This window comes from Naegleria lovaniensis, assembly GCF_003324165.1.
Source record: "Naegleria lovaniensis strain ATCC 30569 chromosome Unknown tig018, whole genome shotgun sequence".
NCBI classification, from domain to species: Eukaryota; Heterolobosea; class Eutetramitea; order Acrasida; family Naegleriidae; genus Naegleria; species Naegleria lovaniensis.
The window spans coordinates 1-21,556 of NW_025407839.1; the positions used below are offsets into that span (position 1 = coordinate 1).

The 21,556-nt window shown below is 37.5% G+C and overlaps 8 protein-coding genes across 8 annotated transcripts; 1 reads left to right on the forward strand and 7 right to left on the reverse strand.

The window, feature by feature from the left end:
• C9374_002881 (uncharacterized protein) lies at nt 1-374 on the forward strand (the record flags this gene model as incomplete). Its single annotated transcript, XM_044692347.1, has 1 exon — nt 1-374. A coding segment is annotated over one exon (374 nt), but the record flags the coding sequence as incomplete, so codon positions are not given.
• A 401-nt stretch (nt 375-775) lies between these two features.
• Nucleotides 776-6,629, reverse strand: C9374_002882 (uncharacterized protein; the record flags this gene model as incomplete). The annotated part of the gene is made up of 4 exons (XM_044692348.1): nt 776-1,673; nt 1,996-3,858; nt 4,829-5,119; nt 5,185-6,629. 4 exons carry the CDS (start codon nt 6,627-6,629, stop codon nt 776-778), a joined length of 4,497 nt encoding a protein of 1,498 aa, XP_044549726.1.
• A 998-nt stretch (nt 6,630-7,627) lies between these two features.
• Nucleotides 7,628-10,148, reverse strand: C9374_002883 (uncharacterized protein; the record flags this gene model as incomplete). The annotated part of the gene is made up of 7 exons (XM_044692349.1): nt 7,628-7,952; nt 8,112-8,145; nt 8,294-8,623; nt 8,802-9,006; nt 9,091-9,297; nt 9,424-9,685; nt 9,928-10,148. The coding sequence occupies 7 exons, from the start codon at nt 10,146-10,148 to the stop codon at nt 7,628-7,630; spliced, it is 1,584 nt and encodes a 527-aa protein (XP_044549727.1).
• Nucleotides 10,149-10,433: 285 nt separating this feature from the next.
• On the reverse strand, nt 10,434-11,749 carry C9374_002884 (uncharacterized protein; the record flags this gene model as incomplete). Its single annotated transcript, XM_044692350.1, has 2 exons — nt 10,434-11,260; nt 11,371-11,749. 2 exons carry the CDS (start codon nt 11,747-11,749, stop codon nt 10,434-10,436), a joined length of 1,206 nt encoding a protein of 401 aa, XP_044549728.1.
• A 438-nt stretch (nt 11,750-12,187) lies between these two features.
• C9374_002885 (uncharacterized protein) lies at nt 12,188-13,054 on the reverse strand (the record flags this gene model as incomplete). Its single annotated transcript, XM_044692351.1, has 1 exon — nt 12,188-13,054. The coding sequence occupies one exon, from the start codon at nt 13,052-13,054 to the stop codon at nt 12,188-12,190; it is 867 nt and encodes a 288-aa protein (XP_044549729.1).
• Nucleotides 13,055-13,078: 24 nt separating this feature from the next.
• Nucleotides 13,079-14,433, reverse strand: C9374_002886 (uncharacterized protein; the record flags this gene model as incomplete). Its single annotated transcript, XM_044692352.1, has 3 exons — nt 13,079-13,277; nt 13,393-13,487; nt 13,531-14,433. 3 exons carry the CDS (start codon nt 14,431-14,433, stop codon nt 13,079-13,081), a joined length of 1,197 nt encoding a protein of 398 aa, XP_044549730.1.
• Nucleotides 14,434-15,132: 699 nt separating this feature from the next.
• Nucleotides 15,133-16,878, reverse strand: C9374_002887 (uncharacterized protein; the record flags this gene model as incomplete). The annotated part of the gene is made up of 1 exon (XM_044692353.1): nt 15,133-16,878. One exon carries the CDS (start codon nt 16,876-16,878, stop codon nt 15,133-15,135), a length of 1,746 nt encoding a protein of 581 aa, XP_044549731.1.
• Nucleotides 16,879-17,303: 425 nt separating this feature from the next.
• On the reverse strand, nt 17,304-21,327 carry C9374_002888 (uncharacterized protein; the record flags this gene model as incomplete). Its single annotated transcript, XM_044692354.1, has 2 exons — nt 17,304-17,775; nt 17,858-21,327. The coding sequence occupies 2 exons, from the start codon at nt 21,325-21,327 to the stop codon at nt 17,304-17,306; spliced, it is 3,942 nt and encodes a 1,313-aa protein (XP_044549732.1).
• Nucleotides 21,328-21,556: the final 229 nt, after the last annotated feature.

Below are 21,556 nucleotides of genomic sequence, written 5' to 3' on the forward strand. Positions count from 1 at the left end.
AAAAGAATAAGGGAACACTTGATCGGTATACTCGAAATCGAGTGGTAGCTTTTTGGAATGAATCGCAAGAAGAGAGTAACCATGAATTACTGGCATGTTCGACAGCTCTTCAAATTCTTCACACCCTTACCAAGTTACAAGAACAGTGGCAACAATGTTCCTATCAAAACTTGAACGTTGTCTTGTCTGTGAATAGTGGAGAATTACTTTCTGGAAATATTGGAACCAGTACTCGATTGAATTTCACAGTGTTTGGGGATGCAGTGAATATAACTGCTGGTTTGGTTAGTTTGAACAGAAAATTTCAAACACGAGTCTTATTGGACAACAAACGTTTGAAAAAGTCAAAAATCACATGGTTTGCTATTTTGTAGATTTTATTGCTGTCAGAGGAAAGGAAAAGCCCACAATAGTATACAGCTTGGAGTGCGCGACTCGAGATGCTTCTCACATCAACTCGTCATTCGAGAATACTTGTCAGAAATTGAAAAATGTTTTTTTGCATTCAATTTTGCAAGAATTTTAGAAATTGTGACGCATTAGAAAGGCAAAATCTCATTTCGCCAAGCATTGCTGGTATTGTTGAGCATTTGAAACAACGAGTCTCATGTTTACTCAATGTGAATGCCATGACATTGGAATCGTTGGTTTTTCATGCAAATGGTTGACTTTTAGAAATTTCAGGAATTATTGCGTTCCCCAAATATCAACAATTGAAGGTAGAATGTGTAACCAAAGTTATAGAATGTCAACTGTAATCACTTGAGTTCGACGGTTACTGATAGATTTCAATTGAACCTTTGTGAACAAGCAGCAATTCTCCTGTACGTTCATTCAAACACATGCCATCCACATCAAAGCCAGTTGCTTTTTCAATAATCAATTCTCCTCTTGGACTAATTATTTGAACCACATGGTCCGTCAATGTCAGCTCGCTTTCCAACACTAGTATCAAGTTATTAGTGGATGGATCATGCAAAATGTAGAGCACAAAATAATTTGGTTTGATAGCAATCTCGTTAAGAAGATCACCATTTCTGGTCACAACTTGATGATTTTTGTCGAATCGACATATAATTAAATTCCTGTTACCATCCAATGTCACACCGTTGATCGAATTAAACGCTCCCAATTTTTTCACAAGTTGTCCATTAAAACCATTGACAACAAATACTGAAAGTGTATCACACACATAAATCACACCACTTCCATGATGATCGATTGCATCGTCGTCGTAATCAATGGTAATGGAGTCCAAAACACTGATCAGACGATACTGGAAGGTCCAAACATGCTGCACAACATCTTCCTGAGCTCCTGTCAATATTTTTGGAACACTGTATCGATATTTCCATAACTCTTTACCCAATGGCACAAGAATGGAGTTGTCATTTTGACAAATCTTGAAATTGCGAGGACATCTTCGAAGTGGTAACGAAAAGTAATTTTTGATTTCTTTGGTCTGAGCATCCAACACCACATATCTGCTCTGAGTGGTACGAGTAAATATTAATTGATTTTTGATATCTATTTGAAGACCAGCTGCTTGTTTGATATTTTCGATCATTGTTTCTTTATATGAAAAATTGGTTCTCAAAGCAACTCGTTTTGGAAGTGGAAAAACAACACCTTTCATAAACACTTGGAGTTCGGAATTTAAAAAGTCCACAGTACTAGTAATATGATCACATCACAGAACCATGATTTGGATCCAACACTATCCTGCTTGTTTGGATGATCAAAAAAATTCAAATTCTTCTTGGCGAGCGAATCATTCCGAGATTGTGACATTTTACTAAACTACGAATCAGAAACAACTTGAACAGGATGGTTGATGTTAAAATATTTTAAAAAGAAGAAAAATGATGTGTATTACCAATATTAATGAGTATCACAAAAAACAACTTCTTATTCATAGGTACAAATAGTCTTGTTTTCAATACACACATTTTCCTTTGCCTTTTCCACACAAACTTGTTGACCTCCATAACCCACATACTTGGTACAAATTCTCTGACCTGGAGATCTTTCACACACACTGAAGTCGATGCATATTCAGCACATCTTGGCTTGGTCACTCCCCATGATTCACAAACTTCCTTTTGTCCATATTTGGTACAAGTTTTCACAGATTTGGAAGATAAGCAAACAGAAATCTTCTTACGTTGAGTACAAACTCCTCCTGAAGTGGAATGCCATTTGGTACAAATCTTTTCAGTCTTGGGTTGAACACAAATATTCACAGTTTGATATTTGGAACAAACAGAAGTGGGCTTATTCGATGGTTTACACACTCGTCGAGTTCCCCATTCAGCACATTTTCCTTTTACGGTACGAGTGGCCCATTCACTGCACTTGTTTTCACAACATGCGTCAAAATAGACAGTTCTGCATTTCTTGATAGGTTTCTTGCTGCATGGACAGGTCGTGGTCGTGCAAGTCTCTCGTTTCGCTTTTTTACATTGCTTCTTATAGGCCTTACAGTACTTGGTTTGAGTTGGAGCCAATTGTTTCAAACATTGTCGAACAGGTTTGCATTCAGTTTGTGGAATGTTGGTTCTAGAGACACATTTAGAGACGGCCTTGTATTGCAAACAACCGACGACACGAGTGTCATATCGTTGACAAGTTCTCTTGGCTGTACTCGATGATGAAACACAAATTTCCTTTTCTCCATATTTGGTACATTCTTTTCTTAATTCTTCTTTAAGGCAAGAAGTAGTAATTCCCTTCTTGACACAAGTTTGACCACCTGCCACATATCTCTTACACTTGTTAATGAATCGTTGTTCAATACATTGACCTTGATTGACCAAATCCCATGAAATACATTTTTGTTGTTCACCTTGCATGACATATTTCAAACACTTGCCAGCTCTTTCAGAGTATCTAGTACAGACATTGGAACAAGTTTTCTTTCTCTTGACGCATTCATATTTGTAGCATGATTTTCCACTATTGGTAGAATATTTCACAACTTGCAATTGTTCAGATTCTGGATCACATGATTTCATTTCTGGATTTGGACATTCTTCATGAACGCATTTGAAGGATTTACACAAAATACCATGATAGACTGTTTTGACTTCAATGGTAATATCTCCAGCTGCACATTTGGGTTCTTCCACGAGTGGACAAGTGACATCGACACATCTGAATTTTGGACATTTTCTTCCATTGACAATAACATCCTCAGATTTGAGAACTTGTCCTTGTTTACACTTGATATTACGAGTCTCTCTAATCTCAGCTGGACAACCAATATTCACACACTTGTACTCGGAACATTCAATACTTCCATATTTAACTTTGACTTGACTCAAGACCCATCCTGGAGAACATTTCACATTCTTTGGATCGAATTCTTTTGGACATTCTAATGGAACACAGGTCATTTCTGGACACTTGGTCACTGGATTAGTTGAGAATTTACGAGTTTGACCGTCTGGACACTTTTCAAATTCTTGTTTTGGACATTCTGGAACGTTTCGAACACAAACTTTACGATCACAGAGTTTGTCACCGAATTGAACTTGTCGTGTGACTTGTTCATAACCTTCCTTACATTGTTGATCTTGTTGGAAGATGTCTGGACATTTAATTTCAGGTGGTGGAGTGTCCTTCTTGCATTTCTCGACTTTTCTCTTCTTACACACATAGACTGGACATTGCTTTCCATTTTTGGAAATGAGACGAACCACTCGTTTCTCAGTCTCCTTGTTGCACTTCAAATCAGAGTTCAAAGTAGGACATGTTTCGGTTGGAGGCTTTGGTGGCTCTACAACTTCCTCTTTTTGTGATGAACACTTGGTCAAATATCTAATTTTTTCAATCACACTTTCATCAATGAATTTTCTTCTTTTACATTTGGCAGGAGAGAAATTGAAAGTTTTTTCATGAGCTTACGGATACGAGTTGGAATGTATTGTCTTGGATTCCAATTATCTCCCATGGCTTGTTTTTGTGCGAGAAGTTGATCCAATTGTTGGTTGATGTTTTCCTCATCGGCCTTTGAGTGGGCTGACAAGAGACAGCAACAGAGGACCACCACGAACATCACGAAGAGGGATGACCTCTTGACGGCGGTTGCTGAGCGTGTCATCCTGCGTGTGTAAATTTGTTGTTGTTGTTGAATATTTTTTTTCGGCTGATGGAGTCACCCTTCAGCTGTCATTTCAAATTCACAGATCGTAAAGCAAAGTGAGAGGAACTTTTCAAGAAGAATGAACCACAACGAGATCTCTTATCAAGGTCACACTAAAAACCTTAATCTCAACAATGAATGCGTGCAGTTTCTCTAAAGAAAAACGGATTGCTTTTAAATCGTTGGAATAATTATTCAAACAGTTCACAATTCAATTTTGGTCAAATTTGGAAGTTTAATGTGTCGTTCAAGATTGGGTTCTTGAAATTCCAAATTTGCAAATTACAGTGTGAAATAGTACGAGTTGCAAACGACCCCTTATGCAAGCTGAGGTGACAACTCTTAAATCTTTTGAAAGGTAGTCCAGCTTTTCCAATGAAATGATTGAACATGTCGTCAATTGGCGATTGACATAATTACATGTCATGGTGTGTTACTATCACATTCTATTGTTGTAAATAAATGCTACATGCACTAAAAAGTCATTCCATAAATTGCAAATGCAGTAAGGCATGACAAGTGTCGTTTTTCAAATTTTTCAAAGCATGCATCCTTCCAAATCCTCCACCACTACCGTCCACATTCACTCCACACATGCATGATTCATGCATGTTTCATCCATTCGGGCTCGTCGATGAAGAAGCATTGAATGTCGCTGTCGTAGTCGTTGAACTAGTCGAAGACATTTCCGTGCAAACCTTAAAAAAATGATTTCTTACTTCCTCATCCGAAATGACATGTTGTGACCATTCCTTAGTAATTTCCTCATTTCCTCCTTCGAAAAATATATTTACATTTCCACCTTTTCTTTTTTTTCGTTTCGAAGCCGCATGAAAGGATGAGAGTTTTGGTGGATTTAAAATAAATTTAAAAGACATGGGATAGACAAATGGAAAAATTGGTAAATGTCGAATTTCATCATAAAATTGAGGCCACTTGTCCATTCCCAATTCATCTTTCAATTCGTAAAATCTTCTTTTGAGCGTGGATAAACTGCATTTCAAAACACTACTTGCTTGAGTTTGAGGTAAATGCAATACCCGTAATAATTCACTTTTGGAAATGAGAGTTTTTCGTTTGTGAAGGAAGTCACTGAAGATGCTGCATGTTCATTACTCATAAATACATGTGTTTCGTAGGGAGAGGGATTTCCTCCAACTATATTTGAATTGGATGCTTGTTGTCTTCTTTTCGTTGATGATGGAATGATTTGAGAAGAAGATGTTGCAAAGGAAGATGTCATGATCACTGAAGGAGGGGTTGATGGGGAAGGATTTCTTCCTGATGCATTCTTGGTGTTTGGTGCCAAAGGAGGAGTGTGAAATGTTTTCGCTGCATTCGTTGTTGTGGTCAAACACATGTTGTTGGTTGGAGTGACAACAACACATGCGGAACATGATGGTACATGTAGTTGTTGCTGCTGTTGCGGATGTGAAAATGATAGATTTTGAGACGATGATACTATTGGTTGAGACGGTTCCGTTCTTGTAAGATCTTGATGATGATGATGAAAAGATGTTGTTGTTGATGGAGGTGGTGGCTTACTTGTTACATGATTGGTGGATGGTGTTGTGGATTTCACTTGTTGCATGTGGTTCTTGTTAGGGTTCGAAGAAGACGATCGGTCTCCTTCCCAATGATGATCTTCTTCACCTCGTAGTGTGATGGAATGTGAAGCATGCTGTCCAGTCGTGATGACGCTTTCATGCATTTGAGGATGACGGGGTGTTTGAGAAGAATCTACTGTTGCATGCGATGTTGTTGTTGGTGCCATGTATTTGTGATCTTGTTCTGCCTGTGGTCGTGTATGAGACAATGATGATGGGTTGCTGCCACTTGTCATGGATGGTGCTTTATCAGGTCGATTCGACGATGGAATGGCAGTAGTAGAAGACATCCAATCGTCTGATGTGGATGGTACATGTTGATGCATCATGGATGAAGGCGGAACTATTGCTTTGATTTCGCCTCTGGCTGTAGATTCTTTTACTGTTTCCTCTCCTCGAAACATCAATAACGGATCATTGGCAGGCGATAATTGTTCAGCATCCATCTTGGAGATGACCTGATGTTTTTTAGCATGCTCTTGTTGTTGAAAATCCACACTAAAAGATGAAGGATGATACGACATGCTGCTACTTCTACTCATGCTGCTATTCAGAGAAGATTGTTGATGGAGCACAAATGTTTGTGCAACGACTCGGTTGTTGTTGATGTTGCTGTGGTTAGGTAAAATTGGACCAACAGCTGACAAACCAAGTGGTGGTTCTTTTTGTTTTTGGTTATCTTGGAAGGTTGTCACGTGAAGTTGCAACTGATGAGAAAGTCCTGTAGAAGAAGAAGAAGGTGGAAGGGACAGTGTTGTGGCTACTTGTGTTGGAGATACAGGTCTGCATGCTTGATTGAACATTTGGATATTGTTGTCAACAGCAGCATGCTGTTGTTGTTCACCTTGTTTTGGAGTAGGAATTTTCGACGATTTCATTTGTTGTGATCCAAACAAAATGGTTGAAGTCGATCCAATAACTGCATCAAGGATGCATGCATGATTGACAAAGTAAACCTTCAAGAAAAAACTTACTATTTGAGCGCGATGTTTCACAGTTTTAAAAACCGAATTTGGGAATGGGATGGCAATACTCTCTATATTCCAAGTGGGTTTCGAGATATGCCGTCGAGGACGATTAGGAACGGTTCAAGGACACACAGGACAATGGAGATGTAAATGGACAAACACGCACTTGGTCAATGACTCAATGAAAATGAAGTAAGAAATAGTTGAGTGGTTGATTGCAATCCATTCAATCCATTGATTCTTCACAAGCGTGAAAAAAACGTGTCAAACGGCAATCTTGTTTGCACAAAATATGGATGTAGTCGTTGTTGTTGTGAATGATTCTCAAAAGCAAAGGTTGAATGAGAATGTGCAGAAGGAGGAGTTGTTGGTTTTTTTTGTGTCTTCCAAATTAATAGAGTGTGTGGGTGCAGTTGGCTATTTTGGCGGCTCTTGTTGAAATGGTTGTACCGAATTTGCGTGCATGTCAGCCACAGCCGGTTATAGTTCAAATTTAGACGATGACTGCTCTGTTCAAATACTAGTAGTTGCTGCAAACAGCCACCGCTGCACTGGAACGATGGATAAAAGGATCGAGCTGATGCTGGTTGGAAGAAACGATTTTTTCTTTGAGGTGTTTGGGAGGTTTCAAAAACGAGTGCATGCACTCTCGCGAACCGAATTTGTCGCTAAGATGCACTGCCACTTGTCATGCTGTACTTTCTCACAAGCGGCAAAATGTTGAAAAAGTGGGGTCGAGATAACGCCTGTCAACAACATGCTTTGCCATTCCATGAAATGTTTACAAATTCAGAAGTTGAATCGATATGGAAATAATGATTGCCGTGTTCTCACAACGAAATTATGCATTTAGTAAGTTACAAGAGGAGATATGTCCCATCAGTCCATGATCTCAACAACCTTCAACATTATTCAACAAAATCCATCTTATCTCTTCTTGAATCCTCTTCAGTACTTCCACTAGATTCACGTTTTTGTTGTTGGTCAAAGATGTCTTCTTCATCGCCGTCACGTAATGAACTCCAATATTGATTAGTGACCATTCTTCGAGTGGAGTATTGTGAAAAGTAGGAATGTACATAGGGTGATTCTGGTTCTCTCTTTTCAATGCTTACATATTCTCTCAAGTCGTAACCAGTGTATTTTTGTCTAGGACGGAAGATTTTCAAGTTGGGATCGAGAATCATTTCACGCCAGTGAGCCAGCCATCCTGCCACACGAGGAATGGTGAATCTGTTGTTAGGAGGAGGTTGTTTGAGGTCAATGTTGTCGATCGATTGATTGAGTGGAGTTCATGCAGATCGATTGTAGAGATTGTAGAACAGTTCAAATGTTGAAATTAGGATAAATGAATGGAAAAAGATGAGATAGAGCTGCATTCATGAAACTTACAATACTGGGAACATGTCAGTTGGGAACCCAAGAGCTAGTTACCACAATTGCCAAATGCATAGAAATTTGAAGAATTTGTTGTTGACATTTGACATGGGACGAAAATGTACAAATATCACGTAGTGTTAGAATCAGTCGACATGTGTCAACAGATCATGTTCCAATAAGGTATTAAATCTTACCTTGATAAATCAACCCAGAATAAAAGTCAATGTTGGGGAACAACTTTCTACTCACAAAATATTCATCTTGGAGAGCTTGTCTTTCCAATTCTTCAGCAATAGCCCACAACTCACTCTTTCCACAAATTTCGAAAACTTCCTTGGCCACGCCTTTCAAGATCTTCGCACGTGGATCATAATTTTTGTAAACACGATGTCCAAATCCCATCAATTTACGTTTCTTATTTTTCACATCTTGTAAGAATTGAGGCACATTTTGAGGCTTTGAAATTTCTTCGAGCATGTGAAGAACTGCTTCATTGGCACCTCCATGGAGAGGACCATACAGGGCTGACGTCAGAAAAGAAGGTGAAAATTTTCAAATCAACACATGTTAAACATGTTTGCATGCAGATTTGCAATAGTAGAAAATTATATATCAAACAATATGGAATAATAATAATCATCACATAAATCAATGGATTGCATGCATACAAAACAACAATCATTAGTGATCCATCTTACTTACCTGCAGCTGAAGCACTAACGGCAGTATATGGATCTACAAGTGAACTTCCGACATGACGCATGGCAGCTGTTGAGCAGTTCAATTCATGGTCGGCATGAAGAATGAATAGTACATCGAGAGCTTTCGCTAATCTTGGATGAGGACGATAATTGGGCTCAGACAGTCTATCGAGCATGTACAAGAAGTTTTCAGTATAGGACAAGTGCTTAGTCGATGATAAGTTTACAAAAGTTTACAACAATAAGATTCCGAATTAGTCGTGAAAACTGCAATTGAAACTACTACTTACATTTACAGGAGTATTATAGGGACGTCCAATTCTGTGACGATATGCACAAGCAGCAATGGTAGGAACTTTTCCCAACAATCTGAAAATTTGCTTATTTCTCTTATTTTCATCTTTGTAAACATCAGTTCCGACAAGTGCAGGGTTGGCCTCCGCATAAAAAGTTCCCAACGCGCTCAGACCAGAAATTAGGATTCCCATAGGGTGAGCCTTTTGAATATTTAAAATTCACACATAGAGCCAAGGAAGATTATTCATTATAGATTGACATTCCAAAATTGAAAGTTAAAGTTTGGTGTGGATGAATATAATGAAAATATGAACAAGTCCACTTACATCATAACGGAATGTCTTCAACATGGATACCAAATTCTCGTGAATGAAGGTGTGAGTGGTAATTTGCTTGGACCAATCCTTGTATTGAGATTGTGTTGGCAATTCACCATAAATTAACAAATAAGCCACTTCGAGAAAGGTGGATTTCTCAGCCAATTCTTCAATACGATAGCCTCTATAACGTAATTCTCCCTTCTCACCATCAATATAGCAAATTTTGGAATCTGCTACAGCAGTGTTCATGAAAGATGGATCAAAACACCTATTGTTGCATGATTTCATGATCAATAAAGAAATGATCATTTACAATATCATAAATGATTTGCAACATTTATCCGTCATTTGAATATTTCAAAAGAAATGCATCACCGTTTGATCCAAAAGAAAAAATTGTGTTCCAAATACAATTATTTCATCATCGTTCATCACGATCAATGATAGGATTTCATCATCATCACTCCAGAATCAATCACTTCTTGAATTATTTCAAACAACATCACTTACATTATTCCAGTCTTATCCTCACCATCAACGACCATCTTTTTAAAGTGCGTACTATTGATGAAATAACCATCTTCAACAGGGATTTCAAAACTTTTGCCAGTACGATTATCCGTAACAGTCAATGTATTCTTGCTGCTGTTATTGCTGGATTGTTTCTGATCTTGATCGTGTTGGTTGTTGCTGATTTGCATTGGACTCGAACAAGAGGCTTGTTGGCTCATTTTTTTTTGATTTGAATTTCCTGGTTCGTTGACTGCTTAATCGATTCGTGACGGCACAACTTGTTGAGGAGAATAGGAATTTTGAGTCGGGAGATACACCATGTTGTAAACATGATTTCTGTGTGAGGAAGGGATTTATCTTCTGCGATCCACTGTTTCCTCAATACTTGGAAGAAGAATTAGTGTGAACTTGGTTTAATGATATTTCTAAATTACAGTTGAGGATCCATTTTGTTATGCTGGTGATGATAATGCAATGTGGTCATTCCATGCAATGCACAATTATTACACATGAAAATCTTTCAACTCTTTCAATTCTCCTCCCAATAAAAACTTGTTGGAACATATCACTCGAATAATGTTGCTGATGACAATGGCTAAACTTTGCAAAGCTTCATACGGATGAGATTTTGGACTGTTTTTTCTGTTTCCTTTTTCAGCAATCTCATTTCTAGAAGGGAATAGCAGAATCATCCATTCGAGAGGATGTCGTAATGTGACAAACGTTTGACCATCAATTTGATTGTCTTCAATGACCTTTTTCAGACAGTTGTGCTCAATTTTCTTGTGACGAAGGAATTCAATGACTTGCTTGGTTGTGAGTAAGCGACAATCGACGTCATTTCCAATGAAACCAAATTCGACACTATCAAAGCTTGTTGTCGATTCAAACATGCCTCCCTTCTCTGATGATGTAATATAAAGTGGTTTGCTTCCCTTATTCTTTTCAAATTCTACAAAAGACTCATTGAAATGATTTGCATTTTCAAATAAATTATTCAACTGCATGTAAAGTTTTCTGAGATCGTTAAATGTGACATTCTCATTAAATGCTATGAATTCGCTTGTGGCATTGACGTTAATCCTAGAAAGTGATGAATTTGCTTTTGTTCCATTCTTTGGTTCCAAACGGAAGAATTGAGAGGCTATCAAGTGATCCATGATGAAATTTTGTTGAAACATGAAAAAATCATTTTCATCTTCGGGATCGAATTTCTTTCCCATTTCGAGCGAGGATGAGGCGTCATCATTGTTCGGATCTTGTTTTCTATCCTTTTCATATGCCTTTTTTAATTTTAATAATTGATCCAAATTTTGCAAACGTTGTTTCACTATCGAATGAATTCGTAAATCATCAAATTTGTTTTGAGTACTTGTACTCTCGAGTTGTTGTTGTTGTTTGAATTTTGTTGCACTGGTGATGATGATGCAATGACAGAACCCGAACGACCACCACTTGATGATGGCTGTAAAAAGAGACCAATCAAGCCTTGAAGTTCAGTCATCTTTGGGTCATTTGAATTCTCCGAGTTTGAACCATTATTATTGTCATAAATAGAATACGGATCATAGAGTGAAGCACATGAATTTCGTGCCTCCAACATGGTATCCGCATTGGAGCGTATGGTTTGAAATGAAGAAAGTAATTTTGCTCCCGAGTCTATGAAAGTCAGTAACGGATTGTTCTTACCAAAGACCGAGTCGGTGAGAGGAGCCAAACCAATCCGTTCAAAGAACAGTTCAACATCTCTCTTTTGCCAATTCTCGGCATTGTTACTTTTGAATGAGGTGGTTCTTCCCAAAGATTTGAAAATGTTCATTTTTTTGTGGATCGTTGAATTTCTCTGAGAAGAAACAAACTCTGAGCTCAAAGATCAATGAAACGCACCTCACGGTGAGAAATATCAATGCTTTCAAAAATACAGCTGTTACAGCTGACAACGAGGACATTTCAATGTCTAGAACAGTTCCCATCTCACTCGTTGCAAGAAAACCCACAAGACCGACATTCTCTCACTCGACAATGACTCGCTTTATTTGACCATTCAGAAAAGACTCAACTATTTTCGAGAGGTAGATGCATGGACAACCAAATACTTTCCAGAACCATCTACATAGTCTACCAACTCTAATGAACTCCAAAACACAAATTTCTTAAACCTAAATTTGGGTTAAATGCCCACCACTCACTCAACACAACTCGTATGAGAGCTAATACAGAAATGCTCAACATGAAAAATGAAATGATATTCTCAACCTTAAACATTTCTAGAAAATTCAATGACTTGATTTTTGGCAGCATTGTAATCGGCAGACGCAATATTCGTCAAGGCATTATTCATGGAAGTGAGACCATTCGAGTAGACTCTTACTTCTGTACTCAATTCACATTCACTTAAATACGTTTGAATGAAACCTAAAATTTTGACAACATATTTAGCATAGAGAGTTGTCAATGCTACTCGTGGATTGGTGACATCTGCCAAAGTATATCCATTGCTTCCTGAGGCTGAATTGATAGTCACACTCACGTATGGATTTGGAGCACCAGCATTGAAAGCAACACATTCACTTGAATAAATATTTCCGTCAGCTGCCAACACTGGAGCAAAGATGGCAGTACACACACCAGGAGGAGTAGGTCTTGGAACAACCGTAGTTCCACTCTCAGTTAAAATTCCACCTAAATTGGTATTCACATAACCAAATGCAGTATTCAATTCTAAAACCACTGGATTAAGAGTATTGGAAAAAGTGGCACCTGGAGTGAGACCAGCCAATACTAATTGCAACAATAATTCAATCCATCGATTCAAACAAACCAACAAGGATCGACATTGTCTATATTCAGCCAATACTGCTGTGTTAAATGTGTATGACGTAATGGTAGAGAATGCAGTTTGACAGTTGGCACTTGTAGGAACATAGACATCGATCGGTGTTGGATTTGGAGGAGGAACACCAACAGTTGGTTCTGGAGGAGGACGAGGAGTACAAGTTGGTTTTGGAGGAGGAGGTGGTGGAGGAACATAATTGTTCAAGTCTGCTTTACCAAAGTTCACACTCATGAAGAGAAGTGTAGAGAGAAGCAGTACACCAATGATGGTGGCAATGGAGAGTTTCATTTTCAATGACCGTGTTCGTGACTATTAACAATTTGTGTGAAAAGTTTTTTTCTGTTTTTTGAAAGAATGGCATCCTTGTGTGAATGAAAAATTTAAATCCGCTTGATCATCATATTCCGGTGGTGCCCACGACGATCGTGGTGTGTTCGACTTGTCACGAATGGTAAGCATACGAGAAATAGTGAGTGCCTTAAATTTGAAAATGGTAGTTTTTGAGTGGTTTCTATAATTGGTAATTAACCGATATATTTCAAACAACCACATTCCAAATTCGTCAAGTAAAAGGAATTCCAATAACAGTCGTAAACGAACATGTACTTGCGCGTAATGCTACATACATTTGTAGTTGAGTTGTTGTTGTTGTTGCAACAGTCATGTTTCGAAAAGTTTCGTCCATTTCCCAATTCCTTTCAATTTCCAAACATTTCCTTCTCTATTTTTAACAAATCCAGATAGCCATCTTGTAAGACACTCACGGTACGGCCACCATTCAATTGTTTTTCATACTCCATTAATTGTTTGAAAAATCCTTCATTGGGCATGATCATTCTTCTTCGTTTTTTAACTAATTGAAACGCAAATAAAAATCCAACTCCCATCTTTTTCATGACATAGGAAATGACAATGGAGGATGAACGTGAAACACCAGCAGCACAATGTACCAACACCACACCAGAATTACTTATGGCCTCTTCTATAAAATCGAAACATTCTTGAAAGTATTGTGAAATTGGAGCATTCTTGTCATCATCAATGGCCACTCTCATGTATTTAATGTCGTTCAACGTTCCATCATTGGCTTGAACGTGAGCAACATCCGCATTCAGGGTATTATTGTTCTTGTCCATCATCATCATCATGGCATCTTGTTCCAAATCATTTTTCGTGACACATTGATCCTCTAAGGAATTTTCAATGGGATCCGAATTTTGAGAGTGAATAATTTTCTCACCATGATGTGAATGATGAACGTGATTCTTTTCAAACTTGTTTTCAATATTCTTGGTACAATTGACAATGTGTGTAATTTTTAAATAATCGATCGATTTTCGATTCGTTGCTTGAAAACAATCTCCCAAATAGACACTATTCGAAAAAATGCAACTTGGTAAATCTAATTTTTCATGGATGGGTTTTGGAATGATGGTCGAAGAGGTTCGAATAAGGGTTGTAAACGTTCTGTCACGATTGTGAAATGTTGAAGATGATTCGATCGATTTCGGATCCTTTGAATGTTCGGAATGGTGACATTTTTGTGTCGTGTCTTGTTCAAAATTTGGTGAAGATTTGGTTCTGGTCATGCCACCTGTCATGTCATCCAAAGCTGCTCCACAACTGTTCTTGATTTCTCCTCTATCCAATGTATTCATTCCATCCATTGATTTATGTGAATGATCATTTCATCATTATTTGAAAATATCATTTCCAAATCGATATCCAACCATTGTATAAATTTGAATCAAACACATCAACCAATCAACCAACACCCACCTCCAGAAGAAATCCTATTAAAATGTATTCTCAAAAAGTCATCCCGATTCGCCACAATAAAACTTCTTCCTTTTCTCTGTAGTGAAGAATTTGTTGTCGTCGTCGATGATGATGATGAAATTTCAACATGTTTTTCTTGTTGTTGAAACAAGGTCGAAGGTTTTACAATTTTATCAACAACAACAGAAAGTGTTGTTTGCTGATCCGAAAGATCTTCTTCGAATGAGCGGATATTGATGGCGATGAGGGTTCGATTGCAATTTGTATTCTCGTTGTTGTTGTAGTCGACGAAGAAGAAGAATTTTCATTCAATGTCGACTCCAATGTTGAACCTGTTGATGACGTTGGAGATTTGGAAGACTGATACAAGTGACGCATATAGGACCTCATGATCACTTGCAAGGCTCAGGTGTCGTTTGTAACTTTTCACACCGAGAGAGTGGTTGTTGTTGTTGAGTGATTTTTTACATGAAACAAATTTGGTGTTTTTGAATCAAAGATCTGTTGGATGTCATTTTGACATTATTGTTTCTATTTATCTACTAATAATAAAATTAATGATTGTTGAATGGAAACATAAATTTCTTTTAATATTGACATTTGGTCCATCGCTTGTGTGGAAATTTTTCATTATTTTCTTGAAGTGATTGAATGATACCAAGAGGATCATCCAGTAATGTGGTGGAAGAATGGTTCATTCGAGTGGGATCCTGTAATGTGTTGCTATTTTCACTTGACCAAGAACTACTCGATGCAGATGATTCTGTTCGACTTTTTCTATTTTTGTAATTTTGGTCAGTGGTTTGACATTTCCTCAATTCAAAACAATGATTAAGGGCATTCATCATTCGTGTGGTTCTAGCCTTCATCTGTTGTTTACATCTAAAATTTGATTCACAGCTAAAAATATTCACCAATAAACAGCTATTCTTCATTACTGGATGATTCTGAAAAAGGAAATGTGAAAAGTGTTGTTTTTGTCCATGAGGTTCAGATTTCACATTGGAATTCTTTCGAAAAATTTTGGACGAAAAATCCATCGTTCGTAATGAAGGAATTCGTGGGGAAAGAAAACTCACTTCACCTTGATCCAAAGTTTTGGAGAGATGAATGACAGTGTCAATGTCAGGATCGTAGACAGTGGTTTGGATGTATTCGAGTGTTTTTTCTTTTTTGGAAAAGATAGAATTTGGAGTTTGTGTTAAGAGACGAGACGAAGTGCAAAGTTGAATACGAGGAGAAGAAGGTGAGGATGGAGTGGTTGAGGGTTCACTGATGGATTTTGCTGTCGTTGAATCGAGATCCATGGATAAAGACACTGGAGTGACAGGTGACACTTGTTGAGGCATTGAGATTTGTGCATGATTACTAGAAATTACTAGTCCCAAATCGATTTCCTTATTTCTTGGTGTTCCTCCTTCACTCAACGGTGTCGGTGTTTGACTTTTGCACTGTACCTCACTCACATCTTCGATCAATTTCAAAAATTCCATCGATGCAAAAATTTGAATCAATTCATCTTTTTCAATTGGAACTAACATTTCTAATTTTGCAATTCTGAAACCAAATGATGGTTGAGACATATGTAATTCATATGGAAATGATTCAGAACTCTTCTTAATACATTGCCATTGAGTGTAAGCATTGTCTCTTCCCAATGCAATCGCATGTGAAATTTCATCGGCATGACAGGTGAAAGAATTATTGAAAAGATACAAGAGTTGACATGTAGGATATGAAAAATCCATTCGATTAAAGAATTCTGCTCCCTTGGTCAAAAAAAAGGAAGTACCAATGCTACTTCGAATGAATGTTGGAATTTGACTCTTCAAATCAATACAGACACTTGTTTCAACGTCACCAAACAAGTGAATAGGATGTAAATGATCCATAGTACAAGTCAACACTTCAATGGGATCATCATTCAGCATTGAAAATACATCACCCTCAACACTCAATTTCTTATTGACACTTTCCAACACTTCACACACTCGAACTTTGATTTTCGAGTCCAAATTTAGTTCAAGCACACTGTTCGAATTGATGAATGTATTGACAATATAATTGACTCGTTCAACCAAACTCAACACGAGCTTGTTTTTCTTTCGAATCGAACTCTTCTTGTAAAATGTCAATACTTGTTGATAATACGATTTGTAAGAATTCAGTTCATCCCAAAATAGAATAATTTCATCGCATTTGCTTCTGGAGAGAAATTCTTTAAAGACTTGTTTACATTCGTCGTTGGAGAGAAAACTTTCAAAATTGATTTCTCGTTGATTTTGAGAGTTGGTGCTGTGTATTGTTGTTGAGAGTGAGTAAATGAAAGGCATGTTGGAAATGGAGGTTAGAAGCAGAGGAATAGCCTAATGACATTTTGTTGAGATGATGAAATTTGGTGTCAGCTGTTGTGTGTGTCTTAAAATCTTCGCAGGAAGCTTGCTAACCTAAACATCTTATTTAGGTAAGACATTTGACATTTGTCACTCCAAACATCCTCATTTTACAGCATCACTTCAAGGTAATAATAACAGCGTCTACTACTTTTCAAGCAGTATTCTATTAATGACGATTGGTGTATTTGATCTTTGTGTTGGTCCTTTCAACATTCATTGTTCGAAACTTTTTAGTCTCCTCGAAGAGTTCCATCGATTGTATGCATTTGGAAAATGAAATCCTTCGAGAATCAAACAACATAGTTTGTGTAATTTCATACGAACACACGTGAATATATATGACCATAACGTTCACACTCACCTCATGGTTTTATTTGCTCCTTCTTTGCTTTTCTTGGTTCATTTCTTAATGCCAATTCGTGCAATGTTTTATCATCCACTGGTTGCCATTGAAATAGAAGAAAAGCTAAAAATTCAAGAATTTGTGTGTTCACCTTAATATGTTGAATGGAGTTGAAAGATGAGTAATTGAGTGGAGTGAGAGAGGATGGTTGTTGCTGTTGTTGTTGATGTTGTTGAGGAATGAGTTTCAGCTTGGCTTTGATTTTTTCACTTAATTTTCGTTTCAAAATTAAATTTCTAGTTTTTTCGGGTAATTGAGAGACTGGAGAAACGTGAAGAGATGGTTTTCTCATTCTTCTTGCAGTGATTCTTTTCATGGTTTGTGTCATGAGATGAAATTTGTGACAATTATAGGTAGCTCCATAGTTTGGTGTTATGATTAAATCTTGATTGTATTCCCCAATAAATGAAATTTCTGTCAGAAATGCTCCTCTATACATGAGGTAGTACAATATATAAACATGTTTGAAAAAGATGGTTGTTCGGATCAAAAATGACATCCATCAATACTTACAAATTAGGAATAATCAATTCCATCTCTTTGGAAAGTGCCTCCTGACGTAGCCCCTTAATACTACATTTTTCAGAAATGGTTGCCACAAGATTACACAATTCTTTTCCCATCAATTCTTGAGATCTTGTAATGGTAAATTTGTTATTGGTGAGGGCTGAAGAATTTGTGGCAGAATCACAAATCAATGTGGTACTAAAATCGTTCATGTGAAAACTAAGAGCTTTGCATTGTTGAATTCTTTCAAGAATTTGTGACCGTCTTTCCAATGATTCTTCCATTAAGCACATGCTTGTCAGATAATTACTCAAATTATTGAAAATTAAGACTAGCTTTTTGATGGCCATTTCTTGAATTTGTGAAGGGTCCAAACTTTGAGCATTATTGGCCTTATAGGCAAGAGTCCGTACTTCATAAAAACTCACATGTCTAAATAAGTAATCCATTAAAATGAATTGATGAGTGACTAAATCTTCAATGGAACACAATGATGTTGCTAAAGGCTGTTGTAAGTTTTCTGGAATGAGAATACATTTGGATTGTTTCGTTGCGGCTATGAGTGGATTTTCAAGAGTGCCATTATTATTGGATGCTACTCCATCGCTCCATGAATTTCTTCGTAGTACCAATTGATCGAGCATGTGATAACTTTCAAAATCGAGTGATTCTCTTACATGATCGATGAGCTTGAAAATTTTCAAACACTTTTTGTGAATAATTGTCTCATTATTGGAGAAGCTGCAGTGACATATGGCATATGATGCAAAATGTTCAATAAGTTCAATTTGCAAAAATGTACATGGTACCAAATTTTTGTCATACAAATCAATAGCTGACTCTCTTCTGAGTCCAAAGTCCTTGATCCAAATATAAAAGATATCTAACAACATTTCGACTTCGAATAAGAACTGTTTGAAAATGTCATGTTTGCATTCGGTGCTACTCTCAGCAAGCTTACAAATAGAGCTTGAAGAAATACTTGGAAAGCATTTCAACCAAAATTTTGAATGATTCTCAATATCCAGTGTGAATACTCTTTCAAATAATTTGTAGAGGAGCATTTCAGGTGACATTTTCGCGACTGCATGATTGGCAATGAACGTTTCCAAAATTTGTTCCATCGTTGCATTATACACTGGTTGCTTATTTTCTTTGGCTAAATGAAGATTGGCATTTCCAAGTTTACATAGCTCATTGAAAATATGTGGTTGTTGACACACCACAAAGAAGAATTGTAAATAAAAATTTGAGTTGGTGTGAAATTTGTTTCGGATAAGTTCCTCCACAACTGAGAAATCCTTGGTGTCTTTTGAATTTGTCAATTTGATAAAATAGGGAAAAGCATTGAGCATGTCCTCAATATTGTGTGAAGTTCCATTAGTAGAGAAGCCACCAGTAGAGGATACAGGATGATGTGATGTTTGTGGCATTCCTTCTAGCATTTCAGTGATAGAAGTTTTGGAAAAAAAGGTAAATTTGCTTGGACGTTTTTCTGGTTGTTGTTGTTTCGCGGCAAAATTTGAGGAAGATATTGTTAACGCACGTTTTTTTCTTAAATCATTCATTGCTTTCCAATGTTCTTCATTCCACACGTTGTACTGAATGTGAGAATTCCATTCAAATTTTTGTGAGTCGTTCAGTAATTGTGGTGCCACTTTCTCTTGTCTATGAATTCGATTTTGGATCAAGTCACAAAATCGATACATGAAACCATGTCCACAGTTGTCTTCTCCACAAAAACCTCGAGCCACTGAATGATGAATCAATGCTACATGTGACAAATTAAAAGCACTGCTCGATCCTTTTCTTGAAAAAGTCTGTGTGGAAGTCATTCGCCTTAATGCTGAATTTGAGCCACTCGGAGAAGAAGAATTACTCGACGAAGGTGAAGTACTGAAAACAATTTGAGCATCATAGTCTGCATCAATCACAATGAGGGCCCATCGTTTACAGACCCATCTTGCTACGCATCTCTGTTCACTTCGAGATATAAATGACAAAATTAGAGGCATGATATCAAAATGTTCCCACCATTTCATGCTATTCATGAGTTGTTGTGAGCTGTTACTGAGAAAATTCTTTTTTCGGGATTGAGCTGAAGTAGTGGAAGTATGGAGTGACATTGGAAAGGACTTGTCACGCAATAGTGATCTTCGTCGTTTCACATTTCCGGAAGATAAATCAGAAAATGAGCTCGAATTGCTACCAACTCCATCCGTACTGCTAATCGGTGAATGACTCTCTGATAGAGCATTCAAAATTAGAGTGTCTGAAGATTGAGAAGAGAGTCCAGGTGGCGTGACAGCTGACTTGGTGTGTGTCGACCGATCGATATGGATTTCGTCATCATTTTCGTGAGATGCCACCAGTGTTAAATTTTCTCCAACTCCTTTCAAACTCACTCGTTTTGAGAGAGAACCTGTTGAATTGCTGATACCACTATTATTAGTGAGATAGTGACTACTTTGACTTCTGACATGACCTTTTTTCGGTGGTAAGGGTGGCGGTTGTTTTGCATTAATATCTTGATGAGTGGATATTTGTTCACTTAAATGCAATTCCTCCAAATTCGAAGGTTGCTGCCTGTGATGTAGTTTACTTTTTCCAATCAACACTCGAATATCTTCCGTCAAGACATTTTGAACTTGTTTTAATCCACTACTGTCACTAATCAAATCCACTTGTTCCGTAATTGTATTTTTTGTGGGCACGTGTGTGTTGACCACACTCTCCCTGAAACTATCATGATCTCCACCTTGATCATTTTTAAGATCAAATTCCGCAATTTCATTGTGTAAATTTGCAATTTCATGTGCAGGCATTGAAGATCTTCTTCGAGCGGATTTCTTTCTCGGTGAAGAAATCATGTTCGTTGTTGACGATGTTGAATTTGATGTTGTCAATAATGCTTCCAAATTATAATGACTCGAGTTCAGTACTGAATTTTGTGAACTCACACTCAATGGAGATGATGACATGGTAGACTGTATGATGGATGAACTTGTTCGATGTGGAGAAAAGTTTTGAGAATGTCGAGGAGAAGTTTGTTGTGCTGCTGCTGCTGATGGTTGAAATAATTCACAAGTGCCAGTCGTTGTTTTTCTTCGAAGAGAATTTGATGAATAACCTTGTTCTGTCATGTCATGAATCGGATGATCATCTTCATCATGATGATTCATTCCATTGCGTCTTGATGATGAGGACGGAGACAAGATGGAATCTAAATCATCCATCATGACACTCAACGGAGAAGCATTCGAAATGAGTTGTATTAACGCATTATTATGATTGTTGTAACTCATGTTATTAGAATGGTTAAAGTTTTGATTTTGGTTATTAGCCTCCTGATGATGATTGTAATTCAGAAGAAGATGGATATTATTTTGATAGAGAGGAATTTGAAAAGTTGTGGTCGACGTCGTGGAATCAGTTTGGTGAATGTTCCCATTCGTCTCGGAAGTGGAGGGCGACATTTTGTTTCGTGGAGTTGAGCTCGAACAAGTTGACTGCTTCTTTTCTCTCTCTCACTGATGGATTTGAAAATGATGATCATGACTGTTGGGTTGCGCTTCCTCAGTGTTGAGTGATTCGTGATGGAAACTCAATGGACACGCGTGGAATTTAAGAATGAAAAAGTGGGAAGGTCTCGAGAGAGAAGGAGATGCTTGAGAGATCAAGAGTGTTGAGCGTCTTATTGTTTGT